General features: G+C 37.7%; 1 protein-coding gene across 2 annotated transcripts in view; it reads left to right on the top strand.

Annotated features, from left to right (window-relative positions):
* The first annotated feature begins 2,021 nt into the window (after window positions 1-2,021).
* LRP2 (LDL receptor related protein 2) overlaps window positions 2,022-26,391 on the top strand; it is a 127,603-nt gene continuing 103,233 nt past the window's right edge. For both annotated transcript variants that reach the window (XM_086466064.1, XM_086466065.1), the window contains exons 1-4: window positions 2,022-2,115; window positions 20,950-21,057; window positions 23,221-23,343; window positions 25,838-25,954. In XM_086466064.1, coding sequence (XP_086322190.1) covers window positions 2,022-2,115; window positions 20,950-21,057; window positions 23,221-23,343; window positions 25,838-25,954 — 442 coding nt within the window. The remainder of the gene's footprint in view (window positions 2,116-20,949; window positions 21,058-23,220; window positions 23,344-25,837; window positions 25,955-26,391) is intronic.

The following is a 26,391-nucleotide window of genomic DNA, read 5'->3' as shown; positions in this document are numbered from 1 at the left end:
CAGCTCCCAAGCACTGTTTGCCCTGTCTGCGTGTTGCTGGGGTGTGAACTGCTTTAAACAATTCCCCTTCTAATTAAGTACGGCCAATCTGTGTGTTGGCTTTTCAGGCACCCATCTGTACAGAGCGGATCTGCTTGCTCCCCTCTGAGGATCCCTTCCTTCCCTCTCCATCGGCGTTGTTGGGGGGATTAAAGCGGCGGCGGCCCCATACACAAACGCAGCTGGTTCCGTTTGGTCAGCCTGAGCCTTGCTGTGAAACCACGACAAGAATTCCAGTAAGTTGGCAACACTGAAACACAAAGAAAACAACAATAGGAAAAGTCCTTCCGTGCAGAAAGGAATGTTTCAAGCACTGTTCTCCTACAGTGAAAGGAGAGAGGGTGGGAGGGAAGAGAGAGATTTGAAGAGGGCAGGTCCCCCTCCTCCCCCGGCAGCTCTGGATCTTGTGATGGAGAGATCTTATCCTCTCTTTGTGATTCAGAGGTGCCAGGAAGCTAATTGAATATTCTGATCTGCCCCCAGTGTTTCTTGTGGCTTGACCCCGGTGCTGTGTCGTACCACTACACCAAACAGCCCTGAACCTGCATAAATCACAACCTTGCAAAAGCCTATGCTCCACATCTTCTCCCCCTTCCCCCCCTCTGCCCTTTTCTATCTTGATAGATGGAAAACCTTTACGGAAAGATTTAGGAGGATTAGCGTCATACAGGACCTGGAGAAAAATTACAGTCTGCTAATAAGTGACAATATGTTCCTCTGCAACTTTTGCAAGTATAATGCGGGCACTTCTACCCCTTAATTGAAATTGCAGTCCATAGCAAAAAGAAAAGTTAATGCTTTGAAATATCACTGAAGTTCTGTTGCAGTATCAGCAAACACCCATTGCACTATAATGAATATAGAACAGAGCTAACATAAACAATATATGGAATTTATAAAGGTGGTGTCATTACAATTAATCCAACAAAGCCTCTTGCCAGACAAATAGACCCACCTTTCTCCCATGGTATGTATGCACAGCAGACATTGTTCACATGCCTGTGTATGTGTGCACATATACAGAGAAAGGAACAGCTTGGCATAACAATTTTCTACATGGAAGACTATTTCTGACTAATATAAAACAAAATAATGATTTAACTTCACACAGTTTATGTATTATGCTTCTGATCCTGCAAGCAAAGCCTCCAAAATGTTTGCCCTTTTCCCAATACTGCATTCCAGCCTGAAGTATTAGGATGTCTTTATCTTTCCTCTGTGATACTATGCATTGTTCTACCCTTGTTAGTAGGTGTATGATTCCTGAAATGGCAGCAGTAAAACACAGGCAGACATTTCACGTGTGCTGCACACACTGTTGGAGAGTTAGAACCAGAGGAAGGTGTCTTCATCTGATATCTTAAGCATTCACAGCCAATACTAAACTGATACTATCTGCTAAGAAGATGCAGAAGTAACTTTCCTCCATAGAGTTTTCCTTTTGCAGTAGTTATGTGAGAAATAATAGTAAGTTCTAAGCTTTATCCCCTGCATTGGTAAGTAGGCATTGTGACATTTTTCAAAGTTGTCAAAAATATTTTTCTTGTTTGGACCATGCCTTTGGGACACTAAACCCTGGGACGTATTTCACTTGCAATCTGAGATTCCCCTGATCTACTCAAAATATGTAGTGTAGCACCAATAGACTCTGATATAGTCTGCAGAGTGTGGGCGCTTGGAAGCATCTTGCCTGTCCTGCAAAGTGTGGAAGGAGGGGCAGAGGCAGCCTGGGGCTGCAGGGCCTGGAGCAGTGCCTGATTCCCTCATGCTAGTTCCGGGGCCGCCGGGTATAAAGAGCTTTATGCAATGTCTGGAGGGTGGGAGTTTATAGAAAACGCGATGTCTCAACAGGCGAACACGCCTTTCTTCTGCAACTAGCAGGATAAGAAAAAGACACCAGGCTCCTTGTGCTGCTGCTGTGCAGATCAGCACCCCGGAGTCGAGGAGCCAGCTTCTGAGGGAGCTGGAGCATCCCAGCCCAGATGGGACTTCACCATCGGATGGATGGAAGAGCAGCAACTGCTTGCAAACTGCTCATATTATTCACTGCATGCATAATGCAGGGCAGTTGCCAAGGTAAGCGCTATGCTCCAGCCTCTCCGGAATGGGACTTGCACCGAAAGGAGCACATCCCTGTCCTGGGGACTTCTATGAGAAAAAAATCCAAGTGTCTGAAAGTAGAGGGTTAACGGGAGCCGTTTCAAGGAGTGCTTTCTGATAGCTGGGGGAGACAGCTGGCTCTTTCCAGGAGTCATTTGATGGAGTGGATTTCTGTTGTAGAAAAGGAAGTAGCACCTTAAAAAACACTACAAACACCACCGGCTCTTAGCTTTGCTTCATCTTAGTTTTAAATTATCCCAGGACTTTTTTTCTGGTTGTTTTTCTGTTTTGTACAAACTTTTTTTTCTGGTTGTACAAGACAGCACCACACGAACGTTGCTAAATTTGGAGAGACAGCTCAGATTTTGCAACTCCATGGTCTAAACTCAAGAGTTTTACAGAGATGCAAGTGGGCATCTTTTCCTGTAGCGAGTACTGCTCACTGGCTGTGTTAAAAAAAAAAAATCACCCCAGAGTTTTTGCATTTTTTCCTTGCGATCTTTGTGCCCTTCTTGCTACTGAAGTGTGGGGTGTTTTGCAGGGCAGAGTTCATCTGCATTCCAAGAGCAGGTTTGGTGACCACTAAAATTGTACCTAGAGTTGTTTTTGATGAGAAGCGTCCAGGCTGCGGCACTTGCACTGGACAGGTTGTGCCTGGGGGGGTTATGCGTGGACAGGCTTGCGTACGTGTGGTATATGCAGTCATTTACAGAAGGCTGTAGGAAGGAAACAGATGCTTAGTCTGGAGCACAATAAGCTCCCCTCAGTCGGTCTCAGCCGCAGATTTGAAGTGGAGAGAGGGAGAACTTTTTCTCTGGGCTTTGCTGTTGCTAGGCGACATCTGGGAGCATGTGACGGGCAGAGCAGGCTGAGTGCCGCTCCTCTGGTACTAATCTGCCCGCTCGGGATGGAGCAGCCGTGTCTCCAGTCCTCTCCCCGACCTGCGGCTGCAGCCCATCGCTTCTCTCGCCCCCTCTTCACGCAGTTTAATTGCCCTGCAGTGAGAATGAAGCCTGCCCTGTTGGAGCAAGAGTGGCTGAACTGCTTTTCCTCCGCCCCGCGTATTGACCCGGCAGTCCTGCTGGTTGTGTGTGTGTCTGTGTATTACGTGTGCGTTCAAATTGTTAATCTGCTTTCTTTGCTCAACTCTTAGTTTAAGCTCCTTAGACAGAATCAAGTAAGTAATTATACAGCAACTGCTGCTAGCGGCTCCCACTTACGAGCAGGGAAATAGGAGATAGCTAATGTGCAGCAGGAGACCTGCGAAAGCTCTAGCCAAGGAGGTCACACTGGGCAGAGTTAATCCTATGCACTATTATTTTACGTTGGATAGAATGGAAGCTGCAGTGCTGATCTAAAAGTTTATTTCTTTGCTCTACAGCCACTTTTGACTGTTCAGGACGTGCCTGGTAAATGACATGACAGGATAAGCAGAGGGAAGCTTTGAAGTATCATCCGTAGGCAGTGGAAGTACACAAGTTTTTTACTTTCATGGTGTCGTGTCCCCCCCGACTTTCAGAGTAAAATAGCTGTGCAAATGAAACAGTATAGTTTTAGTAATGGGTAAAATTAGTAAACTAGTAAAATCTCTGTACAGCAGTCTTGGCCACGCTGTGATTGTTATTGTGAAATATTTGTTATCCTTAAATTACAGCTCCTTGAATGTTGAGATCATGTCAGACTTTAATTTCAAAAAAAAATTAAAAGAATCATGAAAGCAGTTCCAAGGCTTAGAAGGAAAATGATGAAAATCATATTATCTTGCCTAATCCTCATTATTTTCAAAGGTGCTTCCATGATGTTTTTGAAGGTTTTTCTTGGCAATACCTGAGTGTTCCCAATATAAACTGGATGTTTCTAGAAGCGGTTTCACCTGAGCACTTGCTCCAATGATAATATCAGGATTCTTCCTTGATTTATCTAATTCTGCATTAAACATACCACTTATAAACTGAATAAAAATACTGCCTCTTGTAATTATCAGTGGCACAGAGCCTGGTTCTACAACCTTTACTCTATAAGCCTTGTTGCCTGTGGGGTAACTGTTAACAGAAAAAAATGCTGCTGGGCTCTAAAAAATACCTAAGTGAAGGCAGTGTCAAGAAGGACGGTCATGGGACTAACGTTAATGTTTGTTGGGAGGAATCTCAAAGTGCTTCATGCTCATAGTCATAAACTAGAGACGCTGGATGGATGTTGTACTCTCAGCAGTTTTGCAGAGGGCAAATGCAATCACTAGGGCAACTCTGCATTTGAACAATGAGTTCTTTAATGTTACTGCAAAGCATACCAGATCCACATATTCATGCAATGTTCCCTGTAGTATCTGTTATCGGGCTCACCTTATCTAACATGGAAGGCCTGCTGTACTTTTTTGATGAGGACTTAGTACCTAAGAGTGTTTGAATTTTTTCCTGTTCTTAATGGTTCAGCACCAGAGGAACGGTTAGTTTAGTTTCTTTGTAAAATCATTCATGTATATAAAATCATATATAAATCATTCATAGAAAGCTGCTTTTCTTTATGAAAAAAGAACCCTTCTTTCTAGATGCAAAGTATTAAGAATATTCTTTACAAATCCACTATAGTTAATATTTCTCTAACCTGTGTATTTCAGATCACCTAAATTTCCTTCGTTGCTTTTTCATGTCCCTTAGGTCCTGATGACCCACTTTGAACAGTGATGATGTAAATCTTCCAGGAAATAAATGTATTAGTATTAAAATAATATGAATTATATAATAAATTACATTGGTATTGATTTTTGTTACCCATTCTGTTAAATTAGTGCAAGTTACTAAACGATGGCAGTATCGTCTTTTTTCAGACTTGCATGTACTTCCACTGAAATTCTGGCTTTGCTGCAATTTATTGAAAAGTACCAAATTGCTGTGTAAAGGCCAGGATTTCACTGTATTGTGTAGTTTACAATGTTTAAATTGCTGTTTGTCTCTCTCATCTTTCTGGTGGATACTTCTGAGGATCTTTCTGTTTCTTTAGCATGCTTCGTGTATGAAATCAAAGATTACAAATTCACATTACTATGAATTATATGAGATCAATGATTGCTTAGCCAGGCTGTATATTTTCCTTGCTGATAATCATAATATTCTTGTAAACTTTTGAATTCTGGGAAATGCAGCTGGAAATGTAAGCATCTCCATTAATGGTCTTTCTGTCTACATATATGCTAATTTTTTGAATTTTTGGATCCTGTATTGAGTTAAGAGGACAGAAGATCACGGTTAAGTTGACTTCTAATCTTTATTTTTTTTCTCCTCTTTTCAATAACTCATAGTTTCTGTTGTTGCTTGCAAGATCAGAAGACTTTTAATTTAAAATTTTTTTTTTAGGAGAGCTGATTATTCTGGATGCATCTTGACAAAATGCGATTAGTGCAGAAACTTTGCTGTAACACAATTTAATGCCTGAAATTTGATTTGCATCCTAAATCTCTGCAATGATAAATCGTCAGCTTAAATACATCCCAGGCCAATATGACTAAAATTTATGACCATTATAAGGTCTGTATTAGTCTGACTGAGAATGAAGGTTATTCTAAGAATGAATCTATATCCTGTAATGTCATGTCTCAGAAATCACAATGAACATTTGCATGAAGTGAGACCAGTAATGAATAGGTATGATAAGACATCCTTTTTAGAGAAGAGCTGCAGAAGCTTTTTCCAGAATGGCATGGAAAAACATGCTTTTCCATCAAGCATTGTGATAGTTCAATCTCCAAATTAATAATTCAGTGTTTATATACATTGAGACATTGCCTTCACTCAAATCTATTTAATCTGTCTATAGGATTATGTATAGTGACGTTGCCGTAGGCGACAGGCTGGAGTCAGTGTTCATACTCCCCTGTACAGCGTTGTGCATGTTTAAATGACAGAGAAGTCTGTCTGTAAGATTATGCCCCTGCCAAGACCTAGTGTTTGAAGATCTTGAGTGGGACTTTCCTTGGGGACTGAGGATTTGGGAGTAATGAGACGTGAGAAAGGATGGCAAAGAAAATGAATATTCCGATGCAATCCCAACGTACAATGTAATAGGTATTGTGCATCACCTCTGGGCTGCAGTGTTCGTAATCCTGCACTATTAGAACTTTTTTGGTTCTATTGGAGATGTACTTGCACAAAATCAACAGCAAAAATCCCACTGAGTGTCCATCTGCCTGTCTTTGAACTAGTCTATTTCCTGAGGACAGTACCTATCAGTGAAAAACGTTGTAATCTTCTCACATTTTAATTAATGAGTGGTGTTTCTGTGCACTGACAGGATTTTTTTTTTTTTTTGTGGTTCTTTTTAATGAGTAGCCCTCCTTTAGTACATCTCTTGAATTTTCTTAATAATTTACTCTTTCTGTATTCTGTTCAGCAAAGCGTATAAGGAATTTGCAAAGTAATCGGCTAAAGCAAAGAATGGGACAAACCCCAGAATTTTAGTTAAAAATTGAAGGCAGTAATTGGATGACACCTGTTTAGATTTAGGTTCTGTGCCAAATGCTAGAATTACAGTAAATAATTAAGCTACAGGAGTCCAGACAGATAGTGACAGAGCATCTAAGGAGATTTCAACTAAGATAAATGTGTGATGTATGCCATGCTTCTATTTCCCTGTAAGACAAACCAAACCTTCTTTCATATATTGAGCTGATTGGAAATTTGAGTAATGAAATCCTGCTTTAATCCAGATTTACTTTCCATGTGTTTTGCAGGAAATGAGCAAAGATTCATTTGGGGGAAAGGTAGAATGCAATTTCATTAAAGCCTTTTCATTCTCTTCCTTTCGGGCTTCCTGGATTGACATGAAATCAATCACACTGTTTGGAGCCTTTCCCCCTCCGTATGCCTTCTTGCACTGTTAGATTATTGCCAGATCAAAGGCCTGTGATGTTTTTTTTTTTAACTTCTCATTATTTAGCACTGAACCTAGAGGTTCTTCTGTCGAGATTTTTTTTTTTTTTTTTAAAAATCTGAATACTCTTATTTTTAATTGAGCAATAAATGGGCACATTTAGAGGTAGTTCGTTTCATCTTTATGAGTGCTGGATCAAATGCCATTCAGTCTTCCTACAATACTAATTTTTAGATCTGAGAGCTCATGAAAACTCTTCAGATAGACAAATATGTAACTTTGAATCACATTGTACCATTGCATTTTTAAGCAGGAGTTTGTAATTGTTTCTCCTTTTTTACAGCTCTGCTTAAGTGCTGGAACCATATAGCCCTTTGGATGTTTCAAAGGAAATTACACTTTCTAGAAGTTGTCATTGTTGAAAAACATTAAAGGTCCCTCCTAATTAATGATCTACAGGTTGACATCTATTTAAAGAAAAGTTGATGGTTTTATTCTACTGCGGCTAATTAGGGATGATAATCAGATAATTTGTCAGCTTCTTTTTCATACCTTACATTGAATGTGGCAAATAACGGACAGAGCTGGTTTTCAAATTATTTAAAAGTAAAATGCTTCTTTATGTAATTTGAGAATTATACTTTATTTTTAAAGATACCTTGAGCTGTTTCTAGATGGAAGAGTTATTCCTTCAACTAGGTTTCTTCTGAGTGAACCCAGTGCAACTCCATTAATTTCAAAGAAGTTGTACCGATATAAGAGATAGAAAATAGGATTCAGTGAAGAGAATATCTCTCTTAATAGCTTATTGTTGTTGGAGATCCATTTTGAAGTCCATTTTCTTATGATAATGTTAATTTTATTAACTGCATTTTGTTTCTTTAACTCAGCACACTTTTAGAACAGTTTAAGAGAATGAAGTTTAATGAGTAAGCATAGAAATGTTCAATGGAATGGATAGCCCTTAGCGGATTCCATAAGCTTTTACTGTTGGTTTCAAGGCTGTTAATGTTTCCTTTGTTTTGCAATTCTTAAAGTGGATTAGAGATCTAAGGATCACTGTTACAAGTTTTGTTTTGGATTAATGAAATGACATATAAGAGTTGACTATAATTGTTCTACTTTTATGACCTGCTCTATTTTATGCTTTTAACATTAGTAAGTTGTCTTTGTTTTACAATCAAGAAGCCAGATCTTCAGCAAAAGGACACTGTTTACAGCAGCAGTGTGCCTGCCCAATTATTTTCTTGCACAAGCAGGTCATGATACTACACCCTGCTGAGTTAAGTTGAAGAATTGGGGTCCGTTCCAATAGGGACTCCCTTTGATGGGGATTGCAGGCTCATGCTTTTGTGGAACAAGAAGGGTGGGAGTTTTAATTGTGTTCTGTGGCATGCCTAAAAAAAAAAAAGTCGTTGTCCACAAAATACCCCAGGAACTGATACATTCATTGATATATTTAGAATCTAGGTAATATTTTCTATCTTCAGAAACCATTATGCGAGTTATCAACTCAGATAAATAATACCACAGAGAGTTTAGTTTAATTTAAGAAAGTATAGGGCCTGCAGAACTGGAGTACATACATGTATCAATAATCCTCCCTAGATTGGCTCAGAAGAAGAAAGTTTACTATGTGAAGTTCACATCATTCAACACCAGTGGGAGACTCCATTTAGGTCTGCTCAAGCCCTTGTCATACTTTGTCATCTAAGGGTACAGTTTCATGAGAAGTGATGAGCCAATTGAGCAGTTTGCTGCTGCTGGAAGCAGGAGGCCCTATCTCCTTTCTTCTCTCTTCCAGTGTCCCATTCCCATGTTGCTGCCAGCCTTGAGTCCTTGCTGCTTGCTTTGTGCTTGCACCACTGCTCATCAGACCTCTTTGTGAGCTGCTTTCATTTACAAACCTGGAAGAAAACTAAAGCAGGCCTAGGGAATTGGGTGGTTTCCTGGTGGCTTAGTGATTTAGAGCAGCATGCAGGAAAGTCTGGTAGTTTGGAAAAGAAAGTGAACCTTGGCATCAAGTGGGAGAAGGAGAGGAGTTGGAAAGAGGGAGAGAGAGATCCCTTTTTCCTATGATAAGTCAGTGGGTTGGCTCATCCAGATGTGCAACCACTGCTTAGTGCTACTGCTAAGAACACATAGGGAATGCTTGACTAGCACGCTGGTTACAAGAGTGGTCTCATCAGGGCTGTAGTGAACCAGTGTCAGCACTGTGGGAAACGCTTTTGTAAAGTTGTCTAATGTAAACAGATGGCTTGACTTGAATGGGACTGCTCACGTGTTCACTTTTGAGCAGGACTGTAGGGCTGTTCTCAACCTGCAATGCAATAAATGAGTTGGACGATAACCAAGCACATGGAATGCTGCTGCATTTTTTGTTGGCCTTCTAGCTGTGTTAATAAAAATAACTTTTACTACTGCAAGGCCTAATAGGTTTTTAAACCATTTGTGAAACAAACAAGCTCCAGTTTGTGTATGAAATGAGTGACAAAGTTTGTGGAGTCTTCCGTAAGAATACACGAGCTGCTTTTATTAGCTTTGTGGTTTTTACTTTTGTGTGTGAATTCAGCCACAGAATGCACTTTAAAGCCTCACTGAAAACGAATTTTTGTTCCTAGTATTCTGTAAATGTAGCAAAGTACTAAAGTTCCTTTTGTTACCTCTGAAGTACATGAAAGTTATTTAGTGGAGTAATTAAATTGCATCTACTTCAATTGTTAATCTGTGCCTTGACAAATTTCTCTTGGCTGAACAGAACAATAAATAATAAAAACTTTATAGCTGAAGTTTAAATCCTGTAGAAATTTGGATATCTCTAGGATTTGTTTGAAGAAAAAAGAAACTAAAAGACAAATCATTAAGTTCAATAAAATGAGTAGCAAAATTTAAATTAATTAAAAGTGGTGTAAAAGCTCCAACCTTGGTGAAGTACTTTATCTGTGCTAAGACTATCACCTATTAGGTAACAGAAACCAGTCCTCCCTGGTTTCTGTTTGGTTTCCTAAAGAAAAGATACTTCAGCAATCAAGTGCCTTTTTTTTTTTTTTTTTTTTTCTTTTTTCAGATGGTCAGTACTTTTTAACTGGTTGACCTACTTAACTTTTTCTAATAGGGGTCAAGAATTCTCAGAGACTTAAATATCAAGAAATTTCATAAGGTAGTAAAGAAAGAGAGAGTTCCAAATTATCACTCCGTTAAGGGAAAATCTCAGACATTAAACTTTCCCTATGGAGATACTGACTCTGTGGCCAGCAAGATACCGGGTGTGGTTGCAGTCGTCTTCCTAGCAGGCATTTTGAAAGACTGATGGAAATTATTGCTACAAGGAAGGGGTTATAATGTAAAGGTGTCAAGTCTGTAGGCAAATGCCTGCAGTTCTGTGAGCAATATTATTTATAAGTTGTGGGCTACCACTGTGAAACTTTGGACACATGTGACTTACCTGTGGTTTTGTGTGCTTGCTTCTGTATTTAAGTACATAGTTTGTGGTACTTGTATGCTCTTGTGTTTCCAAGGATGCAGCAAGTGTAGGACTTATCCAGCTGCACAAACTGGAGCAGGAGACCCTTCTTCCCTGCTATTCATCTCTATGCCTGGAATGCTGCTTAGATTAGCTAGCTAATGTAATTTAAAGAATTGCTTAAAATATTATGCCTAGCAGCTGCCAGTGAAGGGAAGTAGCAGCAAAATCAAGCATCCTTAAAAAATCCAAATGGGTGAGTAAATCTGGCAGTTGCAGAGTTTGGCTGGTTAGGGGAGATATAAGTAAAGTGCTTCCATTGGGGCTGACAGGAAGGGTAGTGTTTCAGTGGGTGATGATATTTCTTGTATTTATCCTCTTTTGATGAATTCAAGGACTTTGTCTTTTTAATTTGTCAGACTCATTAGTATTACTATTTGGGTGAAAGGATTTTCTTAAAATTATTCTTTAAACTAACAACCAGAAAGGAAATATACCACATTTGAAAATAAAATAGCCAAAGGATGATTTAATTCTTACTGTTCATTTTCAGGTCTGTTAAGATAAAGTTACATTTGATGTGAGCACATTGGACAACATTGTTGTTTCAGTTCTGGTGATCCTTCCTTTGCTTAGGCCTGTCTTGGCACATGGAATTTCCTTTTCAAGAAGCTTGATAAGGAGTGACCAGCTATAGCTTGTTAGGGGCTAGCTGAAATTGAGTCACTACTGAATAAGGGAGAAACGGATGAGTGGCAATGCATCTGAAGAAATATATGTTGTTCCTAATGTCATGGGCAGTAGTAAGTAGCATTAGAGTGTCTGTCTAGGCATGCTAGATGCTTATAGCATATGATCTATCTATTCTGTACTGACACTTTTGTTTTTCTGCTTTTCTGAAAATAGTCTCATGTGTTTAGTTTGCAACAAGTAACAGTCACTGTTTTTGAAGCGCAAAGTGATGACTAGTATGCTGTGAAGCTTTGGGACACAGTTTAAATTGTCTTTTTTACCTAGAGTCCCACTAGTTATGGTGGCACTACTCAAGTAGTGAAGAATTTTCTTGTAGATACGGGTTCTGTGGTGGGAAGAGAAATAGCTTTTGGTTTCTGTGCTTACCATGTTTATTATCTGTAAGGGAAAGTGGTTTATTTTTTGCCTGAAAAGTTTCATTTCTCATATAATAACTTGTGATATAATATTCCAGTAAGGTTTGTGTTTTGGCAGTGTTATATGTTGCATAGCAGTTTTCAATCTAGCAATAATACATAAAAGACATGTAAAAATTTACAGAATTTCATAGGCTGGATTGGAAGGCTCTTACTGAGGCTGATTCCTAGAGCTAAAGTGACTCATCAGCTTTCAGGAGAGCATGACTGAATTGAATGAAGCTCACCATCTCAGCATGGGGTCTTAATTTTGAGAACAAACAGCACATTGGTTGGAAAATTTATTTAAAAACAGTACAGCTCTCAAAATGAAAATAGCTTCCCGAGAAGGTTGTTTTTATCATCTGCTACTGCATCTATCAGACTTTCTCAGGGGTATGTACTGTACATGGTCTCTCTAAGTTGTTTAAGCACTTTTTTATTTTTTTGTTTTCCACACACTGTATAGTTAAGTACTTCCTAGTCTTGAAGATTTTCCTCGTTTGGTCATATTCCCCCCCTCACTCTATTACCCAATTGTTATTCTACGGCAGCCTTGGGGCCATTAGCAAGGTTCATTCTTATGAAAATGCTTGGGATGTTTCCTTCTGTGAGTAACTGGGGGTGTCTTTATTTCTACTGTGTTTGCTTGTTGTTCTTCCTCTTTATGTCATTTGCTCAATTAGAACAGATTTTTGCATGTTTAATGTGCCGTTCATGAAAAAGAAGCTTCTGGGATTTAGGAAAGCTCAGATAAGGATGGTTCCCTAGAGATCCACTGTGCTTGCTTCACTTACCCAGCTAACAGAAACAATTGATTTAAGTGGATTCAGACCCCTAATGTCAAAACAACTGGTTGAGGTTATCCATTTTAGTGCAGAACATGTTCTTTACATGTCTGAAATAATTTTTTTATATTGTGAAGGCTAATCTTTCAGTACGGCAAATGCTGATTCTCTTGAATTTGGCCATACAGATAATAACTTTACTAAATTCTCTAGGAAAGGAGTACAAATAATTTTTATTAGTCTCACCTTGGAAAATACTTATATACAGTTGGGGTTAAAGAAAGTGTACAACAAAATTTAATGGCTGATTCTCAGTTGTCACTGAAGTATGAGAAATTTGACAGTGACTTAAATGGAAGAAAGAGTCTGGTTTGTTCAATATAAGGAATATTTACTTTATCAGTAGAAAGGAGTATCAGATACCTCCTGTCTATTAGAATTAAGCCTTGCTGAAAAGATTTTTTTCTTATTCCTGCCTTGTTGTAGGACTAAGAAGATATTATGAGTTTATTTATTGCTTTTTAAAAAGCGTGTGAGCTGAAGCAAGATTATAAAGGAACTTAATTTTGATTAATTTGCTTATACTACTGTATGATGGTAAAGATACATAGTATGGATATGTGCTGTTTGTGAGCATGTAGGATAAATAAGCTGTCATGACTTTAAATGTAAGAAGTTTTTTAAAATTTAGAATCAGTGTGAATAATTTTAAGATAATGTATCTTTTTTTTTTGAAAAAAATTTTTCCAGAATGGCTGGGTTTAAAGTGATCATGTAGAAACCGTAGCTATTTTGTTCTGAATACCAGAGCTTTAAGGAAAAAAAAATAAAATCTAAAACTGAGAGTTTTTTCTAAAAGGTCCATATGTGGTTTATCAAAAAATTAGGAGCTTGTTCTCTTTATTTATTATACTAAAAAAAAATGTGAATAGATTTGTTAAAAATTAATTTATAAACTCTTAATTTTATCAGGTTGTTTGCATTTGTTGCTTTTTCAAGTAATAAAGCTAAAGTAAGGTAGAGAGAGTGAGGATTATGAATATCTTTAATGTTGCTAGGAGGCATTTACAGTGTCATTCCTTTGAACTTGATGTCTGCAGGAGACTTGAACCCTTTTTTCTTTGCAGGAAAGATTTCCTGCTTAGTTTCAGTAGATTAAAATCCTGAATTTCTTTAATTCTTGGATTTATGTTGAGGCATTAGCAGAAATGAATCTATAGTCCTTTTATAACTGTATTAACTGAAAACAAATAGTTTAACAAATACACTAATTTAAAGTACTTTTAAAAAAGATTTATTAATGTGACCATTATTAAAATGAGATTTGATGCTTTAGTTTTAACAGTGATTTAGGTTGACAAGTGGCTGTACGTGCAAGAGCATGCAGACACAAAGCACAGAATATAATGTTATAATGTAGATTTTGCTGTCTCCAGACTTCCTTCCTCTTTCTCTTTCCCCCTTTTTTTTTTTTTTACTACTTGGCAAATGGTTTTGAAAGGGAAACCATAGAAAGCTGCTGTTGCTCCAGTGAAACACGGTATTTATAAGTCCATACTGAAAGACAAAATATTTACTTTTCTTCTTGAATTTTGAGGTGCTCTTTATTAAAAATCAGTGAGTAAAAATTTAAAATGTAGGTATTGGGTTCTACTCTGATACCCATCATTCCACTGAGCTCAGAATGGTTTACTGAAAATTTCCTCTTCTGTGAGTATGGAATATCTAGCTCATTCATCTGAGATGGAAATAGATTCTGCATATCCAGGTAGGTTTACAGAAACAAACAAATATGCAAAGATTAAGCTGAAGTTTCTCTTCTGTTTTCATTCCTCTTACCCTTCTGATAGAAGTTCTCTTTATAATCCAATAATATATGAAGTTCTTCTATATGTGAGTGGACTTTTAGGGAGAAGGGCTAGAAGTATCATTTTCTGATGTATTATAAATCATAAAATCATAAATAAACAGCAAAAGCTCTTTTATTGTTGTCATCAATGAGTTTCTGCTAATTTTTGAGGAAGCTGTGCAACTGGGACTTGGGAGCCAAATCTCTTAGTCCAGTTAGTGTCAGTGGAGAACCGTGTCTGTTGCTTCAAGTTCAGTCCTTTATCATTTCCACATCCCCCATGAAAAATAATCTGAAATAATCCGTATGATTTGTGTAGCAGAAAGTTTTCTAAAATGCCTGCATCTTTGCTTTGAGGCTAGGGAGTGGATAATAATCAAATTGAATAAACAAAGTACTTCTGCACACGCATGACATGATGTCGTTTGCATTCAGAAGAACAAATGGTCTCAAAACCAGAGTAGACAGCTTTTGTGAAGAGTAGCGCGTTGATCACTGTTAAATATGCCAGCGTTAGAGATGGAGTCCCTGGCTAGGAGTCTTTCCAACACCAACTGGTGGAATGTTAGAGGCTCCTCCACAGGAAGGATCAAGGTGTATGAGGTCCCTTGTTTCTAGTGGTGTCTAATAAATACACCAGCAAAACTGAGTGTGCCTGTCATGTACTGTGACTTCCTGCAGTGCTGCTGGAGAAACAGTAGAATATGAATATGCATTGGTGAAGGGAAGAACAGCACCATTTGACCTTTGCTTGCAGACTTTGGGGTACACAGGTGAGTTCAAGTGCCTGTCATCTTTAATCTGCAAACTCTCTGGGGTATCACCCTTCTTTTTGATAAGTCTTTGTACAGTGCAAAGCACAAAGAGTCCTTGATCAACTACTGAGTCTAGATGCTATTTAACTAATAATAATCTCATTATAATATGTAATTGGATGATAGTTCAGTGATAGAAATCCTATACTTCCCTATTAACATTGTAACCATCTCTCTGACAGCTCTTCTGCTTCAGATTGTCCTGTCCCCTGACTAGTCCCCTGTCCACCTGTCAATCCATATACAGAGATCTTGCAGTCATGCGAAGTGGGTGCAGACTCATATTTGTACTGTCTTTTTGTTGACATTGTCAGTTAAAATTATTTCTCTAGTGTAATCTAGTTTAGAGACATGTAGGTACAAAACACATTCTGTGTTGCAAGGTCTTGAAGACTGAAGATAAATCCTGTACTACTTTCTGTGATACATATAAATGCTAGTGTGGTTTGTGCTTTTTTAATCTGAATAGTTTGTATTAAATATAATGGAGTTAGCAGAGTGTAGAAGGAGTTAAATATTATCTCAAAGTATATGAAATGTAGCATAATTTTATCAGTCTCTATTTTTCTTTATATTTTAAATAATCTTTATTCATTTGCCTATTAGAATTGCTAGCAGAACACTAGCAGTATCACAGGGCATTTTACAATAATAAGCAAAGTTTTTTCCTGAATTGTGGATTTTGCTTCGTTTTTCATTAGTGTGGGGGAACAGAGATGGAATTTCCAGAGGTTCAACTTGCCCTCCCTGAGCATTCCAAAACCACGGGCTGTTTGACATGTAATTAAGCTAGGCAAAAATCTGACATTGAAGTGTATGGAAGGTGATTCTCTGGGATTCTTCCACCTGCAAGGCCACTGGAGTGGGTTGTTCTGTTTGGGGGCTGAATGGAAACAGAGTACCCTTTGGAAGGCAGAAAGGGAGAAAAGAGAGCTTGTCACTTAACTTTTCTTTTTGTAAAATTTATGTGGAAGAGGATTGTAATGTACAGTTCACTTGCACTTAATTGCTGAAAAACTGCAGATGTATTAAAGGTGGAACTGTTAGGTTGGAAAAAATACTGCCTTGAAGAACGTTACTCTTTTAAATGCAAAAAAATCTGTTAAGAGAGATGATTCCTGAAGTGTAAAGTAATTGCAGCAGTGTAAGTTTAATTTTTGAGTGGACAGATTGAGAGTGGTACAATCTACCTTGGGTTTAATACATTCTTTGTTACTTTAGATCTTTCATTCAAGCTTAACTGTTAAAGAGGTATTAGCAGTTTTCAAAGGTATTGTGAGCACAAAGAAGAAAGAATGAATGAGGGGCTTTGGCCTATTCTGTTTAGTCTATAGAATAGACCATCGAGGCGCCCTTAATCTGTGGATGACAAATGTAATTTGAAAGATTTAAAGTCAAGTTAAAAGTATGAGGGACTTCAAGGTTGAATATACAGGTAGAAAATGTATGAAAAGAATTAGAAAAAACTAGAACTGTTCAGAGAGGAACTGAAAGGAGTCTAAAGTATGGCAGTATTGGTTCCATTATAAGCCAAACGTAACAATCTGGTTTTAGTATGAGAGGATTGAATTTAAGCATTAATTCTCAATCTAAATATTTCTACACAAACATATTGGGGCAAATGGAGCACAGAGGATGTTGAGACGGTGTAATGGATTGCCTTCCTATTGAAGACTGTAGCCCTATGGGTTAAACCATTGTGCTGTGAAATGCCTGAAGCTATTAACGTCTCTCTCTTCCGCTGGAGTTCCATATGACTTAATGTGACATTGAGTAACATTCATTAGTGGGGTGAAGGTTTACTACCATCCTCTAGTGGCGGTGGGGTTTGCTTTGGCAGTGGTTTAGCTTAGGGTACTTCACTCCTATGCTGGCAACACTTGTTGGACAAAACTAACCTTACAGAACATAAAGTAATTGGATTGAATACTGCTTGTATTGCGTTATTTCCTTTGGTAAGAGATACGTTTATTTTTAATAAATTGAAAGCAAAAAACGGTATTTAATTTCGTTAGTGATTTGTTCAATCTTTGCTCTGACAAAGTCACTATTATTCCAGTGAAAAATGAGTACCTGGTATAATCTTTGTGCAAGTTGCTTACTCAGAGCCAGTAATATTAGCCTTCTTGTTTTTACCTGAGCAAGCTGTGAATCTTAAACACCCACTCAGGAGTCTCTTGTAAGAGAATCCCAGACATTGAAAACCACAGAAAATCTATTGACAAAGATAGTGAGTATCTAAAACCCAAAGACAGTAAGTATAGCAAGAAATTTAGAAATAGTGCTTTGGGATATATTTTTCCAGTGATGGTGCTGATCTTTGGTTTGCATTTTTCAGTACTAGACTGGTTTATATTAAAAATTGTATCATATATTTGGGTTTTCCTTGGTGTTTTCCTGAATATTGAGAACTTGAAACAGATCTTTTCTTTTAAAATTATATTAGTTAATGCCCAGAGGTTCTTCTTTATATATGTTGTGGTGTGATTCATAAGGTGTACCGTGCATTTTTCAGTCCATATTTTAGTAGTGCTTTAATCAGAGTGAGAAGACTAAAACTGAATTATAGTGAAAGTAAAACGACACCAAAAATTCAATCACTTCAGAATTTTGAACTTTCAGAAGTCACCTAGATCTTTTCTATTAGCAAATTTTAAGCATGACAGTGAAGATTAATTGTTTAACTGTTTGTTTTCAAACTCAGTGGTTATTTCCTCCAGGAATCCTGCTAACAGGATTCTGTTTGCCTGAAAGAGGTGTCTGGTTTTATCAGCATCTGTCAGAATAAATCAGAATTTCTATGGAAATTAGCTCATTAGTATTAATTTCTGGCAATGGCTAACTCATTCATGAGCTGCCTTGCTATTAAAAAAAAAAAAAAAATCTCTTACTGAAAGCAAAACCTTCCATAAAATTGCTAATGACTAATCCTTCAGTGAATTGAGGCTTCAAATAATGGGAATAAACAAGCAGATATCCCTTGTCTTCTGACAGTCCCCGCTCTTGCTGAAACCCAGGTGCTGCAGGCTCACATTGCGTAGCGTATACCACTGGAAATAGTCCTTTTGGACTCCCATGTGCTTCCTCTGTGGATCATTACTAGTCAGTGTGAGTAATGCCTGCAACATTTTTACTTAAATTAGTACTGTGTAAAATGTATAACTAAATTCAGAGCAACTAAATCACAGCTCTTCAAATCTCGTAAGTTTCCAGTACTTGTTTTTAGCAGATTATGTACAGTTAAGTTTTGAGAAAATGGTCTCTGTAATTGTCTGCAGTGACAAAACTGGTTATTGCTGACATAGTTATTTTTCTTTCATTCTGGATGTTTCTCCTGGGTATTTGTAGCAGTAATTTTGTAATCACACATTTTTCCTCTGATTACTTTCTCCTTTATTGAAGTTAGTGTTGTTTTTGTTCGTAGTTGAAACACAAGCTTTTTAGAACCTTGGTGAGAAGTGCCCTTGATACTGCAGATCACTTTTACTTCTTCCAAGTCACTTATTTTCAAAGATTGTCTTTTTAATGAATTAATGTCATTATCTGCTGTGTACTTTTATTTGTATAAATATAATATAAAACAGTGATAAGTGCAGTATCAGTCTTTTGTATTTTTTATAGGTGTTTCAGAGCATTTTGCCTTCAGTTACAAGTAAGCATGGAAGATAACATTTGTAAAGCCTAATGCCATAATTAAATGAATTATAACAGGTCTGCTGAAGAATTGTATGAACAGACATTGATACAGGGCTTACTGCACGTAGGTGTGAGCCACTTAAACTGTAATTCTGTGAAGTATTACAGCATGTAGGAAAACCGCATGATTTGCAGGTTTTCTGTTAGCATTGTTACCATTTCTCATACTGTACAAAGGCTGCTATGTTTATAATGTTTTCTGAAAAGTTTCTCAGTGTTATCTCCTCATTTTTATCACTATAAGGGTATGTTTAACTGTAAGATAGGCAAAATAAATTAGCAGTGTTGTACACGGTGCTTGAAATTTTTTTGGCTGGTTATTTAGAAATAATATACAAATTGCTCATATTGCTTGTTTATAAGCATCTGTTTCATTAGAAATCCTAATTGTATGGATGCAGATTTAATTCTGTGTTGTAACCTCTTTTTAAGTAGATGACTATGAATATTCCAGTAGTTTTGAATAGCAATAATATGCTAAATATACAAGCACATTTAGTATTTGCTTTGTATAGTAATTCCAACTGATAAATGGTGGTTTACGTGTTGTGTTTATTAGAGCTTTAACTGCTAATCTCATAGGGAAATGTTGCTTTGTAGGGCAAAATTCAGTGAGAGGGCCTGGGATTCCTTCGTGAACTTGTACATTCCTTCAGGGCATTTTTGCAAGGGAGGTTGTTGTGTTTTAAAGGTAGTTGATAAGAGACCTGCACCACCAACCCCAGACCTGCACCACCAACCACCATCATGCATTAGTCTATAGAAGGTATTTGGGTGAACATACTCCTGTACCACTCCGTACCACCATTTATCCAAGTGAAATTTTTGACCATTTGCAGGATACATTATAAATCAGGATGTCACTACCAGACAATCAGATTTGAACATTCCTTGTGTAAAGTAGCTTGCCTATATCCCTTAGGAATACATCACTTAACTGTGTTTATGTGACAGTGTTGATATGCCTGGTTTTACATGAAAGTTAGGGTAGCGTGTTATTTATGTCGTCATGAATTCAAAAGGTAGGTGGTTGTGCTTTATGTATTCTGAGGTTGTCTTTTCTGGACAAATAACTCAGAATAATTGAAAGATGTAGTTTTATCATGTGGCTATTAATTAAATCAGGAAATAGGATTTTTTTCAATTCAGAGTTGGGCTTTGCCACTACCTTGGGTTATTTCAGTGTTCCCCTCTCTGAGGTGCTGACACAGATTAACATGAAACAGAGCTCTGTTGAACCTAATTATGTTATAGCTCATTGTTTTGGGGACCTGTAAAACTGTTCACTCCCTTTTTATGAGTCTGTAGTCACAATGAAAGGCCATAAACAGTGCATTTTCTCTTTCCTATGAGACTGGAGATTTCATTAGCCAACTCTAATAAAGGCCCAATCCAGCTGCATTTACACCTGGGAATGAATGCTTCTTTATCAAGTCTTAATCCTTAATCCTTTTGATCAGACATAAATGTTTGAAAGCTTAATTTCTTTTCAAATTATTTGCTATTCAAATGTTGACTGATGATATGCTTTCCTGAACCTCAGAGGAAAGATTTTAAATATTATGGCATTATTAAAAAGCAAAACAAAACTGAGATCTTTCTATACTTTCAAGCAGTCACTGCTGAAACAAGATTTCCACCTCAGCTAAGAGGATTATTATTTTTTAAATCCTCAGAGACTCTGGGGACAACTAATATTTAGCACTTTTAGCCCTTTGAAATAACGTGGAAAATGATGCCCTAACTTTATGTAAGTCTATACTGCTTGTGAATTTAAAATTTATACATTCCTCCTAAGTAGGTTTCTGTAGTGTAGGTGTGCCTCTGAGGTTTGGGTTATTTTGTTTGTTTGTTTGGTTGGTTTTGTTTGTTTGTATAATATACAAATATTAAAATTATGTCAATTTTCTAGCAATTTAGTTGGGAGATGTCCTGTGAGATTTAGAGCTGGTTCTTTTTTTGGTTGATTGGGTGTGTAGAGATCTTTTTTATGTGTGTGTGTGTGTGTGTGTGTGTGTATATACACACACACACTTTATATTTTTCTATTATCATAATACTATTTTCTCTCCTTCCCATGCTGTAAGGTGATGGATAGATCACAGCTGTTTGACAGGAATGTACTGTACTGTCTGTTTTTACGTGCTGGTACTGCTAACCTGCTTGTTTCTCTGCTTTACCACAGGATGTGAGCAGGGGCAGTTTCGCTGTGGAAATGGTCGCTGTATTCCTGCAGATTGGAGGTGTGATGGGGCTAGAGACTGCTCAGATGATTCAGATGAAGCTGGTTGTCGTAAGTGAAACAACTATAGAGCAACTTTTTTGTAATATAAGAAATACTGAGATCCCAGTGTGCTCAACTGTACCTATGGTACAAGAATGAATATTGTTGAGGGAGAAATCTCCTAGTTGTCTTGAGATGACTGCAGAATCTGCTTAAGAGTTGTGTTTCTTCAGTCTTTTGGCTTTGGCAGTCCAAAAATCAAGCAGTGCTCAACTTCTAACATGGCTTAGCCTTCTCTTAAAAATCTGAGTGTCCAATAATGCAGTTTCATTTGATGACTAATGTTCTAAGTAGATGCAGAAATGTATTGTATTCTATTATTGCAGTAATCCCGCATATTGGATGTACATACAGCTACCACCAGCATCAATTGAGCTCCAAATCTTTGGATCTTTCAGGCCCTAGACAACAAGTGATATCTACTGGACCTTAAGTAGAGTCTTGGTTAGTTGTCTAGAGTTGGTCATGTTATCGTCAGTGCCAGCAGCTCAGGGACAACTGTTGCATTCGGATGGGCTGTAATATCCATGCACAAAGATTCTCTCAAGCTGAATGTTAAAAAGTTGTGAAAATGAAGATGTTCTCTCCATGGTCTGTTTTTGGGAACTTGCTCACTTTACCTTCTTGGCTGTAGTGTTCTTTGAGGTCTTGTGGGCTGGTGCAGTTATCAGCCCACTTACAGGTTAGGCCAGTTTTTGCCCCTCAGCTGATAGGAAGTGAGAGACTGATTTATGTTGGTTCTTTCATACTGCATTGTTTCTTTATTACTTGACCCGTGTAATAATTGGAGGTCAGTCACACAGCTTGGCAGTCTGATTTGTTGCTTAGCGCTTTAGTTAGCTCCAAAAAACTGTGCAGTTCTGGATGAAGAATGCCTTAAACTGGCAAAACAAAATGGTGTTGTCCTGTAGCTTGCTATTTCACCTTAGTTCTGAACTACAACTAGAAAGAAGTGGTTGGGCTTTGAACAAGGAGTGGGTAAAATTCACATTGACTTTGTGAAAGATAAAAGAACCCCACCTGACACTTACTACATTTGTCATAGTTGTAAGCATGAAGTTGAGTTGTTCTCATTTTTATACATGTGATGAATCAGGAAGATCAAAATTAAACTTTTCAGGTTTTTTTCAGTTAATTGTGCTTTTAAAAACAATATGTTAATGTGCTATAGGTAGTGGGGCACGTAAGTGTCTAGGAAGAGAGTCTTAAACTGTTTGAAACTAGCCTAAGGTTAAAATTATTTTACAAGATCATTCTTTGGTTCTTAAAACAGGAATTGAAAAAAGGTATTCATGAAGTGCATTGTCTGTAGTATGTTATTTATATTATACCTCTAATGTAATTTTGTACCTCTCAACTCTAAATCTACAAAATGATTTAATTTTCTCTCTTGATGCTTTGTTTACATTGGTAGTTGTGCTTGCGTATCATGCCATGAGCACAAAGTGTTTCTAGTTGACTTTGCAGGACTGCAAAAACATGATCGTGAGAAAAAAGATGTTTAAGACCAGACTCCTGTCTACTGGACTGTGTTGTGCTAGTGATTCTTTCCAGGATTATTAACTAGGGGTGGAGTAAGCTGTAACAGGGTTTCAAACATTTATTTTGATCTTTCTAACGGCTCTAAAAGTACAGAGTGGAGCTGGGACAGCAACATTCACATTGTTCTGACCTGACCCTCACTTTTGCCTCATGAATTCACAGAGAAGAGCCATGAGCTTGTTTTGAAAGACCTTCTTCCTAGAAGGGGTAGGGCACCTGAGGTGGAGCGAGAGCAGTTGAACAGACCCCTGTGAGACTAGGGAAGCTAGCATGACCCCATATGTAAGTGGGGAATAAAAAGGCTCTGCCAGAGGGCAATTCAGAGCCTTAAGCTTTTGCTGTGACCTGCCTTGTACAGGAGCCTGTGCCTCCAGGGGAGGATACAAAACTGAAGATTCATACGCAGGAGTTCACTAAACTAAATTTCGCCTTTGAGCATCCTTCTGCTGGCCCAATTTCCTCTCCCTGCTCTGTCCATTTTCTTTGGTTTCTCAAGTGCTTCATGTGTTTAGTGGAAGTTACAGTCAATTGACATTTGAATCTTAAGTCTTCTTCCCCCTTATTTGTTTTCCTTGAAAGCCCTTTCCCAGATGTCTGTGAAATGACAATATTTTTCATTGCTTACACTAGCACAACCTACCTGTGAGGGCAATCAATTTCAGTGTCAGACTGATGGTGAGTGCATCCCACAGTCATGGGTTTGTGATGATGAGGAAGACTGTGAAGATGGCTCGGATGAGCATCAACAATGTCGTAAGTATTTAAGCTCTAATGTTATACTAGCTTTGTGGAATAAGATAATTCACATAGCAGCATATTGAGAACATACAGAAACAAGCCTGCTGTAAGTAACAGCTTTTACCAGAAGAGTATCTCTAAAGTTGTTTCTAAAAATTAAATAATCTGAAATCTGAAATAGATAAAATACAGAAAATATGTCCAAAAAGACATCTCCAGGTCTTGAAATTTGAAAATTACTGATGTTTCAGTTAATTAAGAAGAGGAAAAAAAGGAGAAAAATATACAGTGCGTATTAGTTTTATAGTTAATAGAAAATCTAGTAGTTCTAAAAATGGTACTCATATACATGGTACTCTGATTTCCAAGCACTGTCTCGATCACAGAAAAAGCTGCTTTATTCATTACGTAACAAAAGTCACACTGGCATCTCAGACTTATTAAAAAAAAAAAGTTCATTTCTTTCTAGAAAATTTTGAAATTTATATGTGTATAAAAAAGGAGGAGTTATCAGTCAGTTGAAGTAAATGTTAGTAAGATTCTTGTGCCATCTCCAGTGATGCTGTTTAATGGCCAGTGATGCTATAAAATGACCAGAGCCATTCTTTCTCATAGTCAGATAGGGAGAATACCAAAAGTCCTGTTATGGGATGAAAGTCTAGTCTTTCGTTATCATTTGGACAACTTAAATTTAGGACATAATTCCTATTAGTATTTCACTTTAATATGCCAAACAGTGTATTAATCATGTTTGAATTGCTGTTCTAACTACAGCATTTAATGTTCTCTGTGTATTTTAGAGCAAAGAAAACATTTAGCAGCTTAACTGCCATTGCCGTAGGCTCTTTCTTTTTTCGGTGTTGATAGCAAGATAAATACTGGTAATAATAAAATGTTACTCTGATTTTCCTGTTTCTTGACAGCCTGTTTAAGGGCTACATACAGTTAAGTACGTGCTGAAGTGATGAACAGTGAACTGAGGTGATTATTGCACCAAATTACATTCTCTGCATAAGATGGGAAGAACAAGTGTTGTAGTGTTCTAAAGAACCAATTTCCTGCTGCTTCTAGTATTAGAAGTTACTTTAAGTGATGAGGATAAGATTAATTTATTTTCCTTTTGATTCTGTGTATAATTTCTGGATAAATTCTTTAAACTGAACAGCTCTGGAGCTACTCACCAACTCCCTTGATTCTGGGGAGGTTCACAGGTTTAAGTTTTGGAAGGGTTTTGCTTACAGACTTGGTTTGTTCTTTTGTATCTTGATACTTTTTCCCACTGAGGATGGAAAAATTGTAACTAAGGTTAACAGCCTTTTGCTCCCCTCTTCCTCTGATAAGGTGCAAGCACAACTGCTGGTTTTGTTTTAACTAAAGAATCTGTAGACACAAAATGCAAAATGAGCAACAGCTCTGAGTTGACTTTTGAACTGGGTCACTGTGACGTTGTTGTCTGTGTACTGGTTAATCATGAGTGTTAGTAACTAGACAGTGGTACTGTGCTGCTGCTGTTTTTGAGCCATCTCCTGGTATTTGTCCTTATTCCTCTATGGCACTTTTTATCTCTGTGCTTGGGAATCCTGGAGGAAATGTTTAACATTTTTCCTGAGAAAAATGACTGACAGCTCTGGAAGTCACACATCAGAATTAAAACAAATTTGTTTTACTTTACTGTCTTGCTCTTGTTTTTGCTCATGACACTAGTATCCCAATAGCTGATCTCACTTTGGGAACACTGTTAACAGAAGAACAAGCAGAAAGCCACTGTAAAGCAGCAGACCAGATGCCAGTGTATAGACTGGTATGCTGTTGAGATATAGCATGAGTTTGAAAGAAACAAAAGTGCAGGTGGCAGAAGGGAGGAAAAGTTAGCAGTAGTTTCACACTTCAGCAGTATCTTCACGTGTTCAATTAATTTGCCTAAGAACAGAGAGTTTAATTTAGCTGTTGTGGAATTGACTGTTTTATGTTGTTGCTTTTCACTAAAACATCTGTCACAAGGAGACACAATTGTTCTTGATCCTGTTATGAGTGTAAAGTATTCCTGACTCTTGAGGCTCTGGCTGTATTAGAACGCAGTGCCTCACCTCCAGCTCTGCTGTGTTTACGTTGTGGCATTCTAGTTCACCAAATAACTGACAGTTACTGACAGACTTTGACCCAGTAAACAAAATAATAGAGAAAACTTTAAAACAGTGAGAATTGGTAATTTAATCTTTTAGGCAGAACAGTTATAGGGAGGTAATTTTTAACCTAGAGGTCAACCCCTTCAGTGGAGAAAAGCAGTGACCTTTCAGACTACAGAAGGCCTCCTAGAGCTATGTTATCTGCCATGTACTTGTCAAGTGTTCTGTAATCTCCTCACGTGCACAAAGGTACAGTGGGAAAAAGTCTTATGCTAATATTTGTGAGAGGGATGGAATAGTTAAAGAGGAAGAGGGAAAGATTTTTTTCTGCATAAAAAATCTTGGTTGATGGAAAAGCCTTATTGAGTGCCTATTTCTTACAGCGGGAAGGACATGCTCAAGTCAGCAGTTCACATGTTCAAATGGACAGTGCATCCCAAGAGCGTACTGGTGTGATCGAGTGAAGGACTGCACTGATGGAACAGATGAAAGAGTCTGCCGTGAGTCTTAACTCTTAGCACTAGATCTGGTTTCATCTCATCTCTCTGTGGCATTTTAATAAATTTGTAAGATTGAAGGACTTGTTGATGGACAGGATGACCACAATGTGCTTCTTGTTACAAGAGTTTCATTTCAGATTCTTTTGTGTATTAGAGCTCTGATGCAGATCCATTATTGCAGAACTCAAATGCAAACTGCTACCACAGGATCAGAGGTTCTTGTTTGTATTGTCTGAAAGATAATTAATATTGTGTTGGAAAAAAGCAACCATGTTTAAATGGCTTAAAGCCTTGGGAGACTCAGAGCTAACCTTGGCAAATTTTTTCGTGTTCTTTTTGCATACTTGTTATGAAATCAGTGGTAACTATAACCTGTATAGAAAAGCAGAATTTGTCTCCAAATCACCTCTTTGAGGGACTTTGACCACTTCAAAATA

Source organism: Leptosomus discolor, chromosome 5 (assembly GCF_034619465.1).
Source record: "Leptosomus discolor isolate bLepDis1 chromosome 5, bLepDis1.hap2, whole genome shotgun sequence".
In the NCBI taxonomy this organism is placed as follows: domain Eukaryota; kingdom Metazoa; phylum Chordata; class Aves; order Leptosomiformes; family Leptosomidae; genus Leptosomus; species Leptosomus discolor.
This window is presented reverse-complemented; position numbering and strand designations above follow the sequence as displayed.